The 21,043-nt window shown below is 41.7% G+C and overlaps 1 protein-coding gene across 1 annotated transcript in view; it reads left to right on the top strand.

Annotated features, from left to right (window-relative positions):
* Positions 1 to 20,077, top strand: part of LOC146073004 (uncharacterized) — a 248,677-nt gene extending 228,600 nt beyond the window's left edge. Inside the window, exons 93-96 of the mRNA XM_083180177.1 lie at positions 1,848 to 1,856; positions 12,932 to 13,129; positions 19,266 to 19,334; positions 19,754 to 20,077. Coding sequence (XP_083036303.1) covers positions 1,848 to 1,856; positions 12,932 to 13,129; positions 19,266 to 19,334; positions 19,754 to 19,920 — 443 coding nt within the window. The 3' untranslated portion in view covers positions 19,921 to 20,077. The remainder of the gene's footprint in view (positions 1 to 1,847; positions 1,857 to 12,931; positions 13,130 to 19,265; positions 19,335 to 19,753) is intronic.
* The last annotated feature ends 966 nt before the right edge of the window (positions 20,078 to 21,043 follow it).

Here is a 21,043-nt window from a genome sequence, read left to right as displayed (position 1 = left end):
CTTTAGCCCCGGCCCTGGAAAAAAGCTGCAGATCGCGGTAATTTACCGCAAGGGAGATTCGGGGGTGCTGACGGATTGCCCACCTTTCCGAGGGGCCCGGGAAGGGGACCCAATTTTCGGGAGTCTCCCAGCCATTTCAGGAGGGTAGGCAACCCTGGTATCACGTCATGTCCCCCTATTTGTCTCTTGTATATCTAAAAATGCAAGGTATTAAAGTACACCTTTAGTATTCCTAGTTTGTATAGAATGTAATGAAATGACTTTATTTGAAAAATATGTAAATCATAAATCATGTCTGCCTTAGAGAGGGACATACTGTCATACTGAAAGCTGCAGGCTGATCATACTGTATATTGTACCCTGCAAACAGCCTGTCTGAATTTGTTCTGCCTTAAAGTTCATACACCCGGGGTTATTTTCCCCAGCGTGTATGCACAGCGATGATGAGGAGAATCACTGGGCTAAAAATCGCTAGGTGCATACATACTGAGCGAGATTCACCCATCTAAGCGATTTTCCTGGAGGTGGATGATTTTCCATAGCAGGACACTAGGGAAAACCATCCACCCCATCACTCATCTGCTGGTACTACCCGCAGATGAGCCGCAGCCACCAGCGATGACGCATGAGCACGTATAACTGCTCACCACTGCCCTGTACACATTGGGCGGCTTTTCATCTACAATACAGTATATTTTGTTAATACAAAATTGGCTGATTCCACTCAAACAGCTTTTTTTTAAGTTTCGAGAAAAAGAACAGGACATATTCCATGTATAAACAACAACCGCTTATTTAATGCACAAGCTATGTTAAGCTATGCAATTCACAAATTTCCCAATTCATCATAAATCTAACATTTGGAGCTTGCCACCTGTGATGTCCGGGGGATGACGGAAAAGTTCTATAGACCTGTGTCGGCTTTGTTATCATGTAAGAAGGGAGAGATGTCTTATCATTGGCAGCACACTAGTGATCAATGAGATGTCCGAGGGGGGGACTACTACTGATGGTAGGTAGGGAATCCTTCTCTGTGGGGTTCTTTTACTGAGAAAGGGGGCCCAGAGTCCAGTAAGGTTAGTTCCAGTAGGGGTCCTCTGGTGGTTTTGGGGAGTGGGGGTAGTGCACGAGATGTCCAGGGGGGAAATCCAGCAAGAATGAGATTGTGTTAAGTCACAGGCCCTTTGAATCCTGGGGCCCTTGGGCAACTGCCCATCAAGTCCATATACCCCGACACTAGTTTTTGCAGCGACGAGTAAACAGTGTGTGCGTTCACTAAAACAGCGAGACTCGCGACTAATTTCATGGGGCTCCCTGCATTAGCCATGAGCCTCGCTGTTTTGGGGAATCTTCGCTGTCCTCTGACAGTGAGGATTCCCCCGGAACATAGAATCGGGTGAGCGGCCAGCGCAGGGGTTAAACGGTGAGGGTCGCTTGTTTTCAGTGATCCCAGCCGTTTAACTCCCTCACCGGCCGCATTGAAATATGTTAATGATGGCATAACAAATAGGCAATATGTTTTTTTTTTTTACTTTGTTACCAATGTCATCTTTCAGTTTGTAATCCCTAAACCATATACCTACTGGGGTTTATTCCATTATTGTAACCCTGAGGGACACCACATGTTACATTTGTTCTAATTCAGTTTTGGTAGCTCAGTGGAGGACACTCCATGTAAAAAAATGAGCCGTGAGGTGTGAGTGAACACAGAAACGGCACAACATATGTATTTTGGCACCAGTAGGTATGAGGTCTTAAGTAGATAAGAGATTAAATGTAACTTTTATAGCCTTTCTGTTTGTCGCTGTATTTCACACTCTCATTCAACCCATTTTGTCTCTTCACAGCATGCACAGGTGAGTAAAGAATGAAGACTCTCAAGGTAAAGCCAAATTCTACCCATTAAAAGAAATTGTTATTTATCCAGTAATATGGGCCTGATTCAGACCTGATCGCTGATCTGCAAATTTGCAGATGACTGCTAGTTGTTAGCCAGAGTGTAATCCCGCCCTGTGTAATTCTGAGATTTGTGAAAAAGTTGCAATCTGGTATCCTGTCACACATCCATACGTAATTCACTCACCAACAAATCATTTTCCCAGTCTGTGCAAATGTTAGTAAGTCTGACTCTTCCACACCTCTGCGTCACAGACAGGCTGATCGAGGATGGTACTGACACCACACACCCTACCTTAAAATGCCTGGGTATGTCTGCCTTTTTTTTTGAAACTCTCAGAAAATGGCAGGTTACCACCACCCCCAATTGCCAACTTTCTGTCCATCAAATTGCGATTACAAATTTTTGCTATTTTTGTCGCAAATTTTCCTTGCACATGCGCAGTCATTCGATAATCAATAATCAAACAGATCGGGAACAACAGAGATCGAGAAGTTGCAAGTGTAATTGGCAGTAGAGTCCACACCCAGTAGCAGCTTATTTTAACTATTCTCCCTTATACTACAACAAATAAAACCTTCCATCGTTTAGAAGTTAGAGTAATTAGTATTGATCTTTACAGCTAGCCTACTCCTTTCTGATAAAGTTATGCACCATTCTTTTCCTATGCTGCGTTTCCTCAGTCTGCAATAAGAACTCAAAATCTAGGAATCACCATGAGACTTGGTTGTCATGGTGACCACAATTTGTCCAGTTACACGTTGTTGAAATAACTCTAATTTGAATATTTGTGTTTTCCAGTATTGGAAATTCATTTGCACTTACATCTAAGCAATAGGGTGGTATTCAATTACCTGCTTTCATTTAGTGCAGCTAATTAATTTGCCGATGGCTATTCAACTAGCAGCAATAAACAGCACTTCTCAGGGATTATGCTTTGGGTTGGAAGCGTAATTCCCCATAAACAACCCTCAGAGCTATGATAGCACATGGCTCTAGACTCCAGGGGTGAAATGTAATAGGATGAGAGATTCAGAAAGTGAGAGATTTGGTAAGAAATCTCCAGGTTTTTTAAAGCGGCAATCATTTACACTGCAAAATCAAACTGGTTTTAACCCCTTCCCGACATTTGACGTACATTTACGTCATGGTCGGGAAGTACTTCCCGACACATGGCATAAATGTACGTCATGGTTTGTAACTGTCACTGCGTCTAGAGACGCAGTGACAGTTAGGTGATGTCTGCTGTCCCTGACAGCAGACATCCCCCCTCGCCGCCCAGGGGGGGCAGGGGTGCCCCCCCCGGTCGGCGATCGCTGTGATTGGCTGTTCAAATCTGAACAGCCATTCACAGCGTTTCCTGTGTTACCGGCGGCTAAGCCGCTCGGTAACACAGGGATCGGTGGTGATCGGTGCTGTCAAGTACAGCACCGATCACCACCGATGTGCAGCCCCCACCTCCCACCCGCCGGGCACTCACCCGGCAGCAGCAGCAGCTCCCCCGGCTCCCCCGGCAGCTCAGCGCAGCAGCGCTGCCCTCCTCCCTCCTCCCCCCTCCCCCCGCAGCAGCAGCAGCATCAAGCTGCACAAAAATACAATTTGGCATGAATGAATGAGAAAATATATATATATATATATATATATATACACACACATATATATATATATATATATGTGTGTGTATATATATGTATATATATATATATATATACACACACATATATATATATATATATATGTGTGTGTGTGTATATATATATATATATATATATATATATATATATGTGTATATATATATATATATATACATACACATATATATATATATATATATATATATATAAAGATATTCCCGACATATGATGTATATATACGTCATGGTCGGGAGGTACTTCCCGACCGAAGGCGTATATATACGTCATGGTTTTAAACTGTCACCGCGTCTATAGACGCGGTGACAGTTTGGAGATGTCTGCTGTCCCTGACAGCAGACATCCCCCCTCGCGGTGATCGCTGCGATTGGCTGTTCAAATGTGAACAGCCAATTGCAGCGTTTTCTGTGTTACCGGCGGCTAAGCCGCTCGGTAACACAGTGATCGGTGGTGATCGGTGCTGTTAAGTACAGCACCGATCACCACCGATCGCCAGCCCCCCCATCCCACCCGGCAGCCCCCCCTCCCTCCCACCCACCCGGCTGCCGCAGCGCCAGCACCCCTCCCAACCCCCCACCAGCCGCAGCGCCAGCCCCCCTCCCAAAGCTGGTGACCAAAATGGGGTCACTTGTGGGGGGGTTCCACTGTATTGGTGCTTCGGGGGTCTTGCTAATGCGACATAGCACCCACCATTCATTCCACCACCAAAAATCACTCCTTCCCTTCTGAGTCCTGCCATGCACCCAACTGGTATTTTTTGGTCACATGTGAGGCATTGCCGTACTCGGGAGAAATTGGGGCACAGATTTTGGGGTGCTTTGTATCCTTCATTCCTTGTGAAAATGAAAAATTTTGAGCCAGAACTGCATTTTTCTGTAAAAAATTACATTTTTTTACACAAAAATGCAGATCTGGCTCAAAATTTTTCATTTTCACAAGGAATGAAGGATACAAAGCACCCCAAAATCTGTGCCCCAATTTCTCCCGAGTACGGCAATGCCTCACATGTGACCAAAAAATACCAGTTGGGTGCATGGCAGGACTCAGAAGGGAAGGAGTGATTTTTGGATTTTGCAGCACAGATTTTGGTGGAATGAATGGTGGGTGCTATGTTGCACCAATACAGTGGAACCCCCCCACAAGTCACCCCATTTTGCAAAGTACACCCCTCAGGGAATTCATCTAGGGGTATAGTGTACATTTCAAACCCCCAGGGGTTTCACCAATTTTGATACAAGTGGGCAGTGAAAATGAAAAATTACATTTTTTTACACAAAAATGCAGATCTGGCTCAAAATTTTTCATTTTCACAAGGAATGAAGGATACAAAGCACCCCAAAATCTGTGCCCCAATTTCTCCCGAGTACGGCAATGCCTCACATGTGACCAAAAAATACCAGTTGGGTGCATGGCAGGACTCAGAAGGGAAGGAGTGATTTTTGGATTTTGCAGCACAGATTTTGGTGGAATGAATGGTGGGTGCTATGTTGCACCAATACAGTGGAACCCCCCCACAAGTCACCCCATTTTGCAAACTACACCCTTCAGGGAATTCATCTAGGGGTATAGTGTACATTTCAAACCCCCAGGGGTTTCACCAATTTTGATACAACTGAGCTGTGAAAATGAAAAAAAAATTTTTTTTATTTTCACTGCCCAGTTGTACCACAATTGGTGAAACCCCTGGGGGTTTGAAATGTACACTATACCCCTAGATGAATTCCCTGAAGGGTGTAGTTTGCAAAATGGGGTCACTTGTGGGGGGGTTCCTAACTTTTAGCATCTTATGGTGCCTAGAAACCTACATGGTGCCTAAAAAATAATCTCATAAAAAGGAGGCTCCAAAATCAAGTAGGTGCTCCTTCTATTATGAAGCCTGTGGTTTGGTCACCGTGCACACTAGGGCCACATATAGGATATTTATGAAAACCAAAGAATTGGGGGAATCAATTTTTAGTCACATTTCTCTAGTAAAATCTACTGTATTCGTTAGAAAAATGTATTAAAATTGAAACTCTGCAAAAAAAATGAAATTTTGAAATTTCACCTACACTTTGTTTTAATTCCTGTGAAACACCTAAAGGGTTAACAAACTTCCAAAATGCTGTTTTGAATACTGTGAGGGGTGCAGTTTTTGAAATGGCATCATTTATGGGGGTGTCTCACATACAAGTCCCTCAAAGTCACATCAGAACTGAACTGGTCCCTAAAAAAATCAGTGTTTGAAATTTTCTTGAAAATTTGAGAATTTGCTATTCATATTTTACGCCTCCTAGTGTCCAAAAAAATGAAAAGGAAGTTGAAATAATGATGGCAACATAAAGTAGACATATGGTCTATGTTAGTTATTAACTATTTTGAGTAGTATGATTATTTGTCTCACAAGCAGAAAATTTAACATTTTGCAAATCGCTAAATTTTCCATTTTTTCACGACATTTTGGTATTTTTCACAAAAAAACACAGACTGTATCGACCCAAATTTACCACTAATTTGAAGTACAATGTGTCACGAAAAAACAATCTCAAAATCACTGGGATAAGTAAAAGCAAAAAAAAGTTATCCCCACTTAAGTGAGACATGTCAGATTTGAAAAAAATGGCTCTGTCAGGAACGCAAAAACTAGCTCTGTCAGGAAGGGGTTAAAGAGATTTCTTACCAAATCTCTCACTTTCTGAATCTCTCATCCTATTACATTTCACCTCAGATACTTATCTCAGATCCCATGTGTTATCCCACAAAAATCAGACATACTGTATTTCCCCCCCAAACAATCTTTAATTGTATTTCCCGATAATGACCATTAAAAAAAATCACGCTATCAGCCTGTTTTTGGGGACAAAAATTATCTGGGCTAAATAAATACCACCGATAATGTAGATGGAGTGTGAATACAAGTATTTATTTTAATATGTAGGGGCAGATATATTAACTTTTATTTACTAAAATAATTGGGAACAGGTTTTTTTCACACCTTTTTCACATTGTTTGATTTGTATTAAAGGGCTTTTGAAACTGTTTTCATTAACAACTGCTCCAGTCTATTTAGTTTGCATTTTTTAGTAACCAAATTGCATTTCCCAAAAATAACATTTAAAAAAAACACTGCAGTAAGCCCTGTTATAATAACGCTATCTTCAGATAGTCTAATCACGGGCTTACTGCAAATCCTGCCTCCTGCACAGCTCTATGTAGCTGTATGCAGAGAAACCTGTCCTTTGATCTAGCCAATGCCATGAGCTATTTGTAAAAAGTAAAAAAAAAAAAAGATTCACTCACCTGCGTCAGAGACCAGTGATCGCTGCTCTGGTGAGGGCTGTTCATCATCAGGTCCTTCTGTGCTGCTGCATGACATCCCCCCCCCCATCCCAGGTAGTAAAGTGATGTTACTTTAAGGGGGTTACTCTGGTTGATTCGCAAAGCTGCCTTGCGAGTCCACCAAACCCCGCCCGTGGAATGCTGAGCCGCCTGACACCCCCCCCCCTCGCAGCGTGTGTACCCACGCACGGGCTGCGAATGGATGCTAAACATAAACATCCATTTGCATGCTGCGGGGGAACTCCCACATCATTCAATGGTCAGCGACCATCAAATGATGTGGAACCAGCACGCATATATAAGGATGCTCTGAGGCAACCTTACATATGCGTGCACTCTCAGGAGGAAATGGACGGGCAGCTGACATCCGGTGGTGGCCAGCATTCTCATTGGAACGCCCCTGAAATGCTGGGGATTCCCATATGGTACTGGCCCCCCACCCACTATCCTGGGTGCATGCACTCAGCGATCCCACTATTCGCAGTGGGTGCACGCACCCAGCGCATGCACTTGCGCACAGCCCATTGGATGGGCTGCGAAGGTAAACTGGTTGCGAAGCAACCAGAATACCCCCCTAAGTTCATTTTACAGCACTGGGGGTCAAGCAGCTGATGAGGATATGATGGCCGGCAGCCTATTGGTTCCAGGCTTTTGGTGAACATGAGCAGAGGTGTAGGAGGAAAGGAAGTAGTTGCAACTGGAAGCTGCAATGTCAATGACTGTGCTTTCAAAGCACATACTCTGTGTATTTTTATCTTCTGCAAGGTGAGTTTTTATCTGATAGTGTTGAATAGATACTGTATATCATGTAAAGTGCTATCTTTGGTAGATTTTTTACTCATTACTAAGATTACTGATGCAAGTGCATAGCATAGCTGTTAAATCCTAACAATGTTCCCTCTACCTTTCACTTGCTTGGATAACTCAACTAACCCTAAAACTAATTCTTACCAACACTGGCACCAGTTAACTGCTCTGGAATGTGCCCCTGCTTGGATTCTCCTTACACACCTGATATCATCCTAGCACATCATATTCCAAGAAAATCCTCAGCCTCTGGTAAGGGTGACTTTTTAGAATGCCGAGGTGGGTGTTCAGTCCATCAAAAAAGAAAAGCCACAGCAATGTCTGTGCCGAGTACAACTTACATTTTTTTAATAGAAGGTAGTGCCCATGGTGAGCATAATTTAAGATGGCATAAACATTTTGGAAATTGAGATGAGTAATAAAAATAACAATAATACATTGTTTTATTTATATAGACTGCAGTGTTTGGGGAGTGGGGGTGGCAATGGGGACAATTTGAAGGCATAACAAGGACATGGTCTGCTTCTTACAAATCAAAGATTTCATGGCCCCGGCAGAGGGGTTCTAATTGCCATTCTGTGTAAGAGCGTTGGTCACAATGGTAATCCAATGCTGCATTTTTTTTTATCTCAGATCGGTTATCCTGGCAGTAGGTTCTATTTTTTCTTCAGACAAATCCTTTGGCATTAATATGTTGTTGCATTGCTTCTGTATCTAATCGCAACTCACTAAGGGGTAGATTTATTAAGCTTGGTGAAGTGATAAACTGTCTGTTTTTTATCACCGGCCAATCAGCTCCTACCTGTCATTTTTCAAACCAAGCCTGTAAATTCACAGGTATGAGCTAATTGTCCGGTGATAAAAACCAGACACTTTATCACTTCACCGAGCTTAATAAATCTACCCCTCAATCAGGCCCATAATACAGTTTTAGAAGTACATAAAATTACATATACAATTATATACATGATACAATGGTGTGGTAGCCATTTTGTATCATCAGTTTGAAGGATTATTACTGTAATCCTATCCAGGTGCAGCAGTTATTTTAGACGTACAACACAGGATGAGTGGTTGTGAAAAAATGAGTGACTATGCTAAATAGTGTGGGTTTATTTACTAAAATGGGAGTTCTGTTTCAGATCGGATGATGCTATGGGCAACCAATCAGATACTATCTATTATCTTCTAGAAGGTGCTAAATAAATAAAAAGTAGATTCTTATTGGTTACCCATACCAACACCACATCTGAAATAGAATTCCCATCTTAGTAAATAAACCAGTTAACTGCTCTGGAATGTGCCCCTGCTTGGATTCTCCTTACACACCTGATATCATCCTAGCACATCATATTCCAAGAAAATCCTCAGCCTCTGGTAAGGGTGACTTTTTAGAATGCCGAGGTGGGTGTTCAGTCCATCAAAAAAGAAAAGCCACAGCAATGTCTGTGCCGAGTACAACTTACATTTTTTTAATAGAAGGTAGTGCCCATGGTGAGCATAATTTAAGATGGCATAAACATTTTGGAAATTGAGATGAGTAATAAAAATAACAATAATACATCGTTTTATTTATATAGACTGCAGTGTTTGGGGAGTGGGGGTGGCAATGGGGACAATTTGAAGGCATAACAAGGACATGGTCTGCTTCTTACAAATCAAAGATTTCATGGCCCCGGCAGAGGGGTTCTAATTGCCATTCTGTGTAAGAGCGTTGGTCACAATGGTAATCCAATGCTGCATTTTTTTTTTATCTCAGATCGGTTATCCTGGCAGTAGGTTCTATTTTTTCTTCAGACAAATCCTTTGGCATTAATATGTTGTTGCATTGCTTCTGTATCTAATCGCAACTCACTAAGGGGTAGATTTATTAAGCTTGGTGAAGTGACAAACTGTCTGGTTTTTATCACCGGCCAATCAGCTCCTACCTGTCATTTTTCAAACCAAGCCTGTAAATTCACAGGTATGAGCTAATTGTCCGGTGATAAAAACCAGACACTTTATCACTTCACCGAGCTTAATAAATCTACCCCTCAATCAGGCCCATAATACAGTTTTAGAAGTACATAAAATTACATATACAATTATATACATGATACAATGGTGTGGTAGCCATTTTGTATCATCAGTTTGAAGGATTATTACTGTAATCCTATCCAGGTGCAGCAGTTATTTTAGACGTACAACACAGGATGAGTGGTTGTGAAAAAATGAGTGACTATGCTAAATAGTGTGGGTTTATTTACTAAAATGGGAGTTCTGTTTCAGATCGGATGATGCTATGGGCAACCAATCAGATACTATCTATTATCTTCTAGAAGGTGCTAAATAAATAAAAAGTAGATTCTTATTGGTTACCCATACCAACGCCACATCTGAAATAGAATTCCCATCTTAGTAAATAAACCCCTGAGTATTCTTAAGCTATAAATGTATCTCGTTATGAACATGTTCATGAGGGGAATGTATGAGTTCAAAGTACAGATTATGGGGGAGATTCTCTAAACTAAAAATGCGGTAAAAACCCCGTTATCGGGGGTTTTACCCCATGTTGGGATGCCCTAAGTAACCCGACGGGGGCATCTCCAGAAAAATTCTACCGCAACCCACCGCCGCCCCGCACCGACCCACCTCATGGTAATGCTCCTGTCGCTTATTCCTGGTAGCTTCTCTCTTGTCCAGTGCACTGATTGGGGACTCAGATGCACACATATACACACACAGCAAACTTGGTAGAGGAAGCTGCTACCACTGGGCATGTGCAGCAGCTCTGCTCTGTCTCTCAAACTGCATGATGTGGCACTGATCTAGTTTTATATACCATTGCTATTGGCATAATATGAGCCACTTACCAAGAAGAGGAGCAGTTTCCGGGCAAAAAGCACCTCCCTGCATTTGCCTAGAGGTGCTATAGGACTACAAATTAAATGTATCTCTTTCCATGCCATCCCCTTTGTTTGTTATTCTGAAATATATAGAGAAGAAAAGTCCCCTCATATGGCATATAGGCCTCTTAAAAAAACATGAAAGTTTATCACTCCCTTATATGTCTTTCTATAAGTCAACTTTGAGTTGACTTATAGAAATCCCCCACCAAGAATTATTGTGGGTCCCAAAGAATTTTAGGCAATTTTTTGAAATCTCGATTTGCAGCTGTATCCAATGTTATTAAGTCTATATTACATGGTATTGATCTGCTCTTATTGAGCAGTATTAACTAGAACAGGGGTTCTCAAAATCGTCACACAGTTCACCTTTTCAAGGTCACCCCACAGGTGCATTTATTACTCATGAACACATTTGAAAAGATCCACAGGTGGAGCTAATTATTTCACTTGCGATTCTATGAGGAGACCTGTAAAGCATGCGCTATGTGGGGTCCTGAGGACCGAGTTTGAGAACCTGAGAACTAGAACTATGGGGCAGATGTATTAAGCCTGGCAAAGAGATAAACTGGAGATAAAGTGGAAGGAGATAACGTACCAGCCAATCAGCTGTGTTTGAAATATGACAGTTGGGAGTTGATTGGCTGGTGTGTTTTCTCCTTCCACTTTTTCTCCACTTTATCTCCAGTTTATCTCTTCACCAAGCTTAATACATCTGCCCCATTGTCAGTTATGGCATCATACACAATCTATCACATCTTTTGGGATTGCCATATTATACATCCACATAGCACAGTGGTTCCCAACTTGGGTCCTCAAGTACCTCCAACAGTTCACATTTACAGGTCTCCACACAGAATCACAGGTAAAATAATTCACTCCTCCTGTGGATCTTTTAAAATGTCAGTGGATAATGAGTGATCTGTTGGGGGTCCTCGAGAATTGAGGTTAAGAACCACTGACATAGAGTAGCGGAATAGAATTTGTATTGGAAAAAGCTGCAGAACTTTGCGTACAGATTCAGACACTCAGTCGCACACAGTTATTACTCTATCTGCACATGTCATATCAAGCCCACCTGCAGTGCAAAACTGATTTGCTCAGTTGTTTCCTTTTTTCCTTACTTACAAACCTGAATCAGCCATATGTGTTTAATCCCAGTCCATTTGGCAATGGATTCCCTATTACTCATGCCTGCCGGTACAATCAATTAATTGATTATCGATGTAAAAAACAATTGAACCAACACCAATATGTAAATAATAGAGAACTATGGGTAAATATGCATTATCCCATAGCAACTAACCAGAGGTTTTATTTGTAAACTGAACTGCAAAAAAATTCATAACTTAACTAGCTATAACTGCTTTGAATTAGTACAACTATGTATATAGCATTATCAGTATAAATAAATAACTATTATTATTATTATTATTATTGCCAATTTTCCTAACCATTATCCCTCTTTCAGTCATGGATCTATCCTCTTGATTAGGCTGGGATACTATTTTCTGAAATAATGGTTTCAAGTGCTGTACGTGTGTTGAAGCTGGGTGTTTCCATTTTTGTAATTTCTACCAATTCTAGAAAGGCACAGCCTTTTTTTGTATTCTCTTTAATACCTCATTAGTCAGGTATGCATTTAATATGGTAGCTAGATATCTGTGCCCTAACTGTCACTAAATGATAACTTCAGTTCCTGGAAATAACTGTTGTCACTCCCTGAGGAGAATTGTCCCTCTCTGTGCCTTCAGAAGATTCACCTCATTTGCACATTGATTAGATAGCAGCAGTTAATAAATGACCTCTAACCAAAGGAGGTCTGTGACTCAACTCATCATACTATAAATATAATATTATACAAGCAGTGCACAGTATTGGACTTACATTGGTCTTACACAAAAAGGTTTAGTAAGTAAGTTTTATTTATACAGTATAGCACACTTTCTCCAACAGGACTGAAGGCACTTTACAGACATCAAAAACATTGCACATAATACATAGGATTTGGGTAGTACAGCAATAGATAAGTTATATCGACATAAGAGAAAACCTTGAGAGCACAGTGGGCATAACGCAGAATTGATGTTGACATTTTGAATAATAACTTCCATGGGTTGTGTATTCCACCCTAACAAGGTATCAGGTGAAGCTGCCATCTTGGGCGCACTGTGTAGGATTACTCTGGGCAGAATAGGTTACCCCTAGAAGAAATGACACAAAATGGGTGATATCGGTGTAGAGTAAGGTCCTAACAAGACAGTCAGGTCCATGTATTTTTCACCACATGCACAAGTGATACCCTCGTCTCAAATCCTTTTGGTATAAAAGTGTATACTAATTGTAACACTATATGGTCTATATAACCATAGGGAAGGAATTCCAACTGATCATTAAGTCTACAAACCCAGATGAAGGATATGAAGAAGATGACCAGACAGAGGAGGATGAGGATGTGACTGTGTCTCCTGATTATACTGTAGCTGAAAATGAAACTGAAGTTATGCACTGGAATGAGACTCAAAGTCCAACGCCATTCCCGAGTACCACCTTAGAGCAGAATTACACTGGTATTGTAATAATTGTATTTTTTATAGATAATTCATGACAAATCCCCAAGAAGCAATTCTACATTTACTTTTCATAATTGTATTTTTAATTCTTGTTTATTGTGTCTCAAGGCCTAAACTAGAAAGAGACAATAATAGAGGTATGCCATAGCATAAATTATCTACAGTAATATTATAAAGCAAAAGAGTCAATGTTAATTATTTATACAATAATTCACAAAGAAAGTTGAACTTAGAATATCTGGTACCAGTGGCAGCTGCATCACTAACTTTCCTGACTAAGCCCACCCCAGACTCCTTTGGAAGTAAGTAGCCAATAAGAGTCTAGGGAGCTCTTAGAAAATTGAAGCTTAATGCGTAATCCCAGGTTCACCACTGAGGCTATGGTACTGCAGAGCTCAATGCACTGCCGGTACATATATAACATACATCCATTATCTACACATGTAGGATTTTATGTGCTTAGCGGCTCTCCCTACGCACTACGTAATCAGTGCTGCAGTCCAGGAACTGTAGCCTCCAGTGTCTGGTACCAATAACCATTTCCTATTTTCCTTACTGCACCAAATCAAAGCACCTACTTTGTCACATATAACGATTTTTCTGTGCTGAAGGGAAAAGAGCAAATGCATCTTATACACTGTAACAACTTTAGATACTGCTAATACTGTGAACAAGTAGAGATGTGTGTTAAGCTTCATGTTGGAGTACTTGATAAGATCATATCACTGAGCTTGACTTTAGAGTTAACAAGGGATTTGCACCTTGCTGTCCACTTTTGGAAGGCAGTATATTTGATGTGTACTATAGGAAAGGATAACTGAGAGAACGCAAGGATATGCATTCTATGGGCCATTTAGAGGGCAATATCCTTCCCTCTCCCCATTCTTTCCTTCATATCAGTGGCTCCCAACCCTGGTCCTCAAGTACCTCCAACAGTGCACGTTTTCCAGGTCACTCAGCAGGTGCACTCATTATTCAGACACATTTTAAAAGATCCACAGGTGGAGCTAATTATGTCACTTGTGATTCTGTGTAGAGACCTGGAAAACGTGCACTGTTGGGGGTTCTTGAGGACCAGGGTTGGGAACCGCTGTTTTATATGATTGAATTCCGGACATCCAGAACTCACCATAGAAGTTTAGTCCATTGGGGACACTCAAATTAAATACACTTGGCCCATTGATTCTTTGGAGATTTAGATAAAACAAAATGACAAAGAAATCAGGCACGAAAAAGTCTAAAAACAAAACAGAAAATTGCACACACTGAATTATATATATATATATATATATATATATATATATATATGTATAATGTATGTACAGTATATGTATGTATGAGGTGGCTGCTCCCAATAGCAATCTTGAAATTGCTTAGTTAGACAACCTAAGGATGTATAAATATATAGTTATTATATGGATATATAACATAGCGCCAAAAGACTGATCAGATATTTTTAATAAAAAGTATTTATAAATAACAGTATCATAATATACCCAATTATAATAAAATGAACACATTTAAAACTTGTACATATAAATCTACTTAATATTGCACTTCTCAAGAAAATTACTATGAAAATAATATGAAATATTATGAAATAATATGTCCACCCTCTAATGCAATTGTAAATTGACCTGTTAAGGAGTAATAAAGTTCTCACCCTTAGATAATTTTTGTAGCTGTACGTTCAAACTGTAAAAACAATGGGGCACATGTATTAAGCCTTAACAAGAGATACATGTAAGGCTGATAAAGAGAGATAAATGTCCAGCCAATCAGCTCCTTACTGACTTTTTTTCAAACACAGCCTGTAACATGGCAGTTAGCAGGTGATTGGATGGACTTTTATCTCTCCTTATCACCCTGGCATTTATCTCTTGTTAAGGCTTAATACATCATGCCCCAATGTTCCACTTTGTAAGTGCAGCAGCACCATAATAGAGGGACCTTTAATTGGTATCGTAGTCGGACTACAGTGTGAAATAACCAGCTGTTGCAAAGTGGGTCTTGTGGCGGCTCTAGCTGTTCACCGTAAGTAGCAGCCGCCTGATGCTAGTGAATGTTACCAGTGTCAGCGAGCCTACAATCACCATGAGTAGCGTGAAGTATTAGCGCTGTGGAACTAGAGATGTGCACCGGCCACTTTTCGGGTTTTGGGTTCTGATTACCTTGAGGTTTTGGGTTCTAATGGGTTTTGCCAAAACACCTCCTAAGTGTTTTGTGTTTGGATTTCTTGGGTTTTGGGTTCTGATTATTTTGTTAAAAAAGCATAAAAACTGCTAAAATCGCAGAATTTTGTTGTTTTTTTGCTCCTACGCTATATTAACCTCAATAACATTCATTTCCACTCATTTACAGTCTATTCTGAACAGCTCACACCTTACAATATTGTTTTTAGGGCAAAAGGTTGCACCGAGGTAGCTGGATAACTATGATAAGCCACACAAGTGTGCGGCACAAACACTAGACTGATATGGCACACTTAGCATCCCCTCTAGGCTGATACTGCACACCTAGAATTACCCCTGGACTGATATGACACAGGTAGCATCACCTCTGGACTGATACGGCACATTTAGCATCACCCCTGGACTGATATGGCACACTTAGCATCCCCCCTAGTCTGATACGGCACACCTAGCATCACCCCTGGACTGATATGGCACGCTTAGCATCACCCCTGGACTAATACAGCACACTTGGCAGCACCCCATGAATTATACGGCAGACTTGGCTTACCCCAGGAATTATACGGCACAGATGGTGGCACCCCTGATCTGATACAGCACACATGGAATTATACGGCACAGATGGCGGCACCCCTGGACTGTTACGGCACACATGGCGGCAGGCATGGAATTATGCGGCAGACAAATTCCTGCAGTAAAAATAAAAATGTGTATTCTTTTAATTATAAAAAAGAGCAGCACACCTTACTTAGCAACACCCCATGAATTATACAGCACTGTTGGCTCACCCCTGGACTACAGCGCATTTAACAGCCCTTGCAGTAAAAAAAAAAAAAACACCTTAATTTTATTTTCATTAAAAAAAAGGGCAGCTCCCCTGGTCTGATATGGGACACATGGGGCACCCCTGGAATTATACGGCACACATGCGGGCACCCCAGGACTGATACAGGACACATGGGGGCACCCCTGGACAAATACAGCACACATGTGGGCACCCCTGGACTGATAGTACTGGTAGCCAGTGGAAACAGCAGATTGGAATTATATACTGCAATAAATACTAGTAGCCAGTGGCAACAGACTGGAATTATATACTGCGATAAATACTGGTAGCCAGTGGAAACAGCAGACTGGATTTTTATATACTGTGATAAATAATACTGGTAGCCAGCGGCAACAGCAGACTGGAATTATATACTGCGATAAATACTGGTAGCCAGTGGAAACAGCAGACTGGATTTATATACTGTGATAAATAATACTGGTAGCCAGCGGCAACAGCAGACTGGAATTATATACTGCGATAAATACTGGTAGCCAGTGGCAACAGCAGACTAGAATTATATACTGCAATAAATAAAATACTGGTAGCCACTGCCAGTGGCAACAGCAAACTGGAATTATATACTGTGATAGGTACTGGTAGCCAGGGGCAACAGCACACTGGAATTATATACTGCAACAGGTACTGGTAGGCACTAGCCAGTGGCAACAGCAGAGAGCAGACTGCAGCAGACACTAGGCAGTGCAGGACAGGCAGTGGCACTAGCAGCACCAGTGGACTATCACACTGTGACTGAATATACAGGAGCAGACTCAGCAGAGGCAGGCCCCAGCACAAAGGAGAGACAGAACACAGCACCAGTCATCCTTGCAATGGTGATGTCTTGACTGAGCAGAGACACAGTACACAGCAGCACGGTCCCCAGCAGAGACCACACACAGCAGCAGCACACCCTTCCCTACCCTTCTCCGAGATTGGAGTGAAGATGGCGGCGCAAGGTTGCGGAATTTAAGGGTTCCGTGATCTTGCGAGAATCCGACGCCGGGTGATGACGTTTTGCCCGTGCGCCCGGATTTGAGTCAGGCGGGAAGCGCCGAGCGCTGCTCGTATCCGGGCCCGGATTGATGACGTCCGTGCTGGCTCGGATCTGAGGAATCCGAGCCCGCACATCTCTATGTGGAACCAGGTGTGGCACTAGCATTTCTTTGGCAAGCAATGGCTGCCGCCTGATGACGGGCCGCCTGCAGATCGTCCCGGAGTCAGCGAGCTGGCAGCCTCTGAGAGCAATGTGCAATATTAGGCAGCTGTAAGAGTCTTTGGTGGAATTGCTGGGGCGAGGTAACATCGGTCATGAGGGAGTGCACTCAAATTGGCAATTAGAATAAAGAAGTGCCATAAAACTGTTTCTCTGCTATCTGGTGGCAGCACTTTCATCAGAAGATCTGGGGTCAGTGGGAGTCTTGTTATTTAACAGGTGAACCATCCAACCAATGTTCGCATCTAATTAGTAAATTCAGGTTTCAAGGTTATGTGAAAACCACAGTTTAAACATTATGGGGGTATTCAATGTCAGGGGCACGGCTGTCGAGCAAGCTGTCCCGTTCTCGATTTGCACGACTTGAGCTCTACGGTCAGGATTCAATGTCCCGTCCGCCGAGCGGCGAGAAAGGAGCGTAGCCACGAGTTGAGGGCGGAAATAGACGAGCTCCGGCCAGGAGCTCGCCTATTTCCGGCTTTTCTCGGCAGAACGACCCTGACAGCTTGTGATGTTGGGCTCGTTCTGCTGAGAACCCCTATTCAATGCTGTCTGGGAAGACAGCATTGAATAGGGCCCCGCAGCCATCTCCCCCATCGGGAGATGGCTGCGGGAGCACAACATACATTAAATTCCCGCCTACAGGGCAGCCGAGAGGAATGCTGGGCCCCGGTAAAATTTTTGAGGCGTGGCCTAAGTGTGGAGGTGTGGGCACCTCCCGCACTTAGGCCACGCCCCAAAATGTTTAAAGGAGGGTGAAAGAAAACTCTAAAAACTGCAAAAATTTCAGCAGCAGCACACTCCTACAGCATGTGCTGTGCTGACAGCAGGCTCAGCATGACCACTCACGCTGTCAGCGAGACACTCATGCTGAGCCTGCTGTCAGCACAGCACATGCTATAGAAGTGTGTGCTGCTGTTGCTACCCGGGAGGGATGGAGGGGGAAGGGAGGGGTCGCAGCAAGCCTGGGCCCGGGTAATTTGTACCCGCTCCCCCCCTCTCTCGGCTGCCCTGCCCGCCTATACATTCAATTATCAAGGGTGAGAACTTTGTTACTCCTTAACAGGTCAATTTACAATTGCAGGAATAAGGAATCTTTGGCCCGCCAGCTGTTGTTGAACTACATATCCCAGCATGCCTTGCTACAGTTTTACTAGTTGGTCATGCTAAAACTGTTGCAGGGCATGCTGGGATGTGTAGTTCAACAACAGCTGGAGGGCCAAAGGTTCCCTGCTTTAGAGGGTGAGCATAGCACTCACACTTGGACATTATTTTCATAATAATATTCTTGAGCAGTGCAATATTAAGTACTGTAGATATATATGTACATTGTTTTATATGTGTTCATTTTATTCTAATCAGGTATATTATGATACTGTTATAAATAAACACTTTTTATTTAAGATATCAAATAAATAACGGCCATGAATTGTTGCGTTCATGGACGAATCTCCCAAATCCACGGCCATTTATGTGGACACGCCCTCGTTTCGCCATTCGGCAGGCAGGACATTGAATCCCGTCTGGCTATACGCTGTCGAGCAAATGAAAATGGGCCAGGGTCACGGCTGTCGGGACAAATCGACAGTCATGACCCAGGATTGAATACCCCCTAAATGCAGCATATCTGAGTTTTTTATGTGCCATTTTAATGAAAGCCACCTACCTATTCTGTACACAATACCGTTTTCTATGACAAATGACTGACCTTTTTAGCTCAGATGCTTTGATCCATTTAAACTTTATTGCTGTGCTTATAAAAAAAAAATCATACGTATAAATGATCCAGGTGTTTCATAGCATTCACTAGAAGCTTGTAAAAATGATGATCAATAATAAATGTGCGGTTAATTTACTGCCCCCTCCTGATAACAGTTATTGCACTTTATTTTTCTGGAGACGGAAGAGATAAGGAGCTAATGGGACCATTGCGTAGAAGAAAACGGCACCCTGAAAGTACGTTTGAAGGTAAATGTTTATTGACTGATCTGTAGTTTTAAAAAATACTTTTTACCTGTCTTTTGCAAAGGGTAAATAGAACTATGGTTATATTTGCTTAGCATATATTTTTATCACTTGACAGTTTGAGATATTAAAACTAATGCAACATGCATTCATTCCTGTGAGCATAAAGTGAATGGTGCCTTTAAGCCAAGGGTGTAACTACCATAGGTGCAAGGGATGCAGCTTCTATGGGGCCCAGAGCTGAAGGGGGCCCATATTTACTCTCTACATAATATGTTTTACATCCATTTATCAGGTGCTAAATAGGGGGCCCTTACAAACTTTTGCTATAGGGCCTACGGATATCTAGTTACACCCCTGTTTTAAGCAGTTTGTTTCAGTATTAGCACAAAATAACTGAGCTAAGTTTATTTTCCTTGTAGACCCCTGTTTGCTACCCATGGATGAAGGATTGTGCTCAAGATATATACTACTTTGGTATTACAACTCACAGGCTGGCAGCTGTAGACCTTTTGTATATGGTGGCTGTAGAGGAAACCACAACCGCTTTAAAACCAGACAAAAATGTGAACAGAGATGTAAAAACTAAAGCAGTTTGGAACTATGCTGATTGGTTGATTCATAAATTTAAAAAAATCAGTTTGTTGCAAATATAGGGGGTTCAGAAAGTCACTGTGCACTTACAGTATGTATATTTATTAACACACATAATTATAAACAAGGTTGGAAATGACCACTGTTATCATCAAGACAGACCTGGATCCTTTTTAGTTTGTTTCTAAACACCTCTATCAGTTGCCAGCTTTAAACAGACTAAATTATTTCTGTGGAGCAGGTGTATCTGGGAATTTTTCAGCAAATCGCTGTTGCACCACATCTGTGTATTTATTCTTTTTTCGGAATAAGTGTTCGCTGAGCCATACATGTTCTCCAGTTGTTAAAACCATATTGGGATCAAAATCTGAAACAAAATATGGGGTCTTTTCATAAAACAGTGAAAACAGTGGAGAAGTGAAGCAGTGGAGAAGTTGCCCATGGCAACCAATCAGCTGCTCCATATAATGCTATAATATGCAAATTAGAAATGTTACCTCGATGCTGATTGGTTGCCATGGGCAACTTCTCCACTTATTCACTTCACTTTTTTCGCTGCTTTATGAAAAGTGCACAGTGACTTTCCGTACACCCTGTAGTAGACAGCATAAATGTGCCTTTAAATTCAGCAAGTTCGCTTAGAGTAAGAGCATTATGGTTATTATTAAATGAATTGTGCAAGATACAGTATTCTGATTTACTCATTGGACATCAGCATTTAAGATGTTATTTATATGTGTGCAAAATCTCACGAAGAATAAACTATCCTACAGCAGAGATGATGCACAGGTCTCAGGATGGTGTAAGATGGATGTGTCTGTTCTGCTGGCTTCCATTGGGCCAAGTTTGTATATGCAGCCTATTTTCATAGTATTAAAGACAATATGTTAGTAGATACTATCAATTTACATGTAAATAGAGTAATACTTCCCAATTATTTTCTAATATCAATGTTGTTGAAGTATTTTTGTCTGTTTTGTAGTACAAAAAAAATATTACTTGAAATGAAAATGAGTGTCAATGGGCTTTTCTCCTCGTTTTGTCTCTTGCATACACAAAATAAATGTCGACTTGTAATTTGCCTAACTGTTCTGGGTGTTCATGTTTTTGCTGCAATA

The sequence above is a fragment of the Crinia signifera genome, chromosome 4, assembly GCF_055691185.1.
Source record: "Crinia signifera chromosome 4, ASM5569118v1, whole genome shotgun sequence".
In the NCBI taxonomy this organism is placed as follows: domain Eukaryota; kingdom Metazoa; phylum Chordata; class Amphibia; order Anura; family Myobatrachidae; genus Crinia; species Crinia signifera.
Note: the sequence above shows the minus strand (reverse complement) of the source record. Positions and strands in the feature narration are given on the sequence as shown.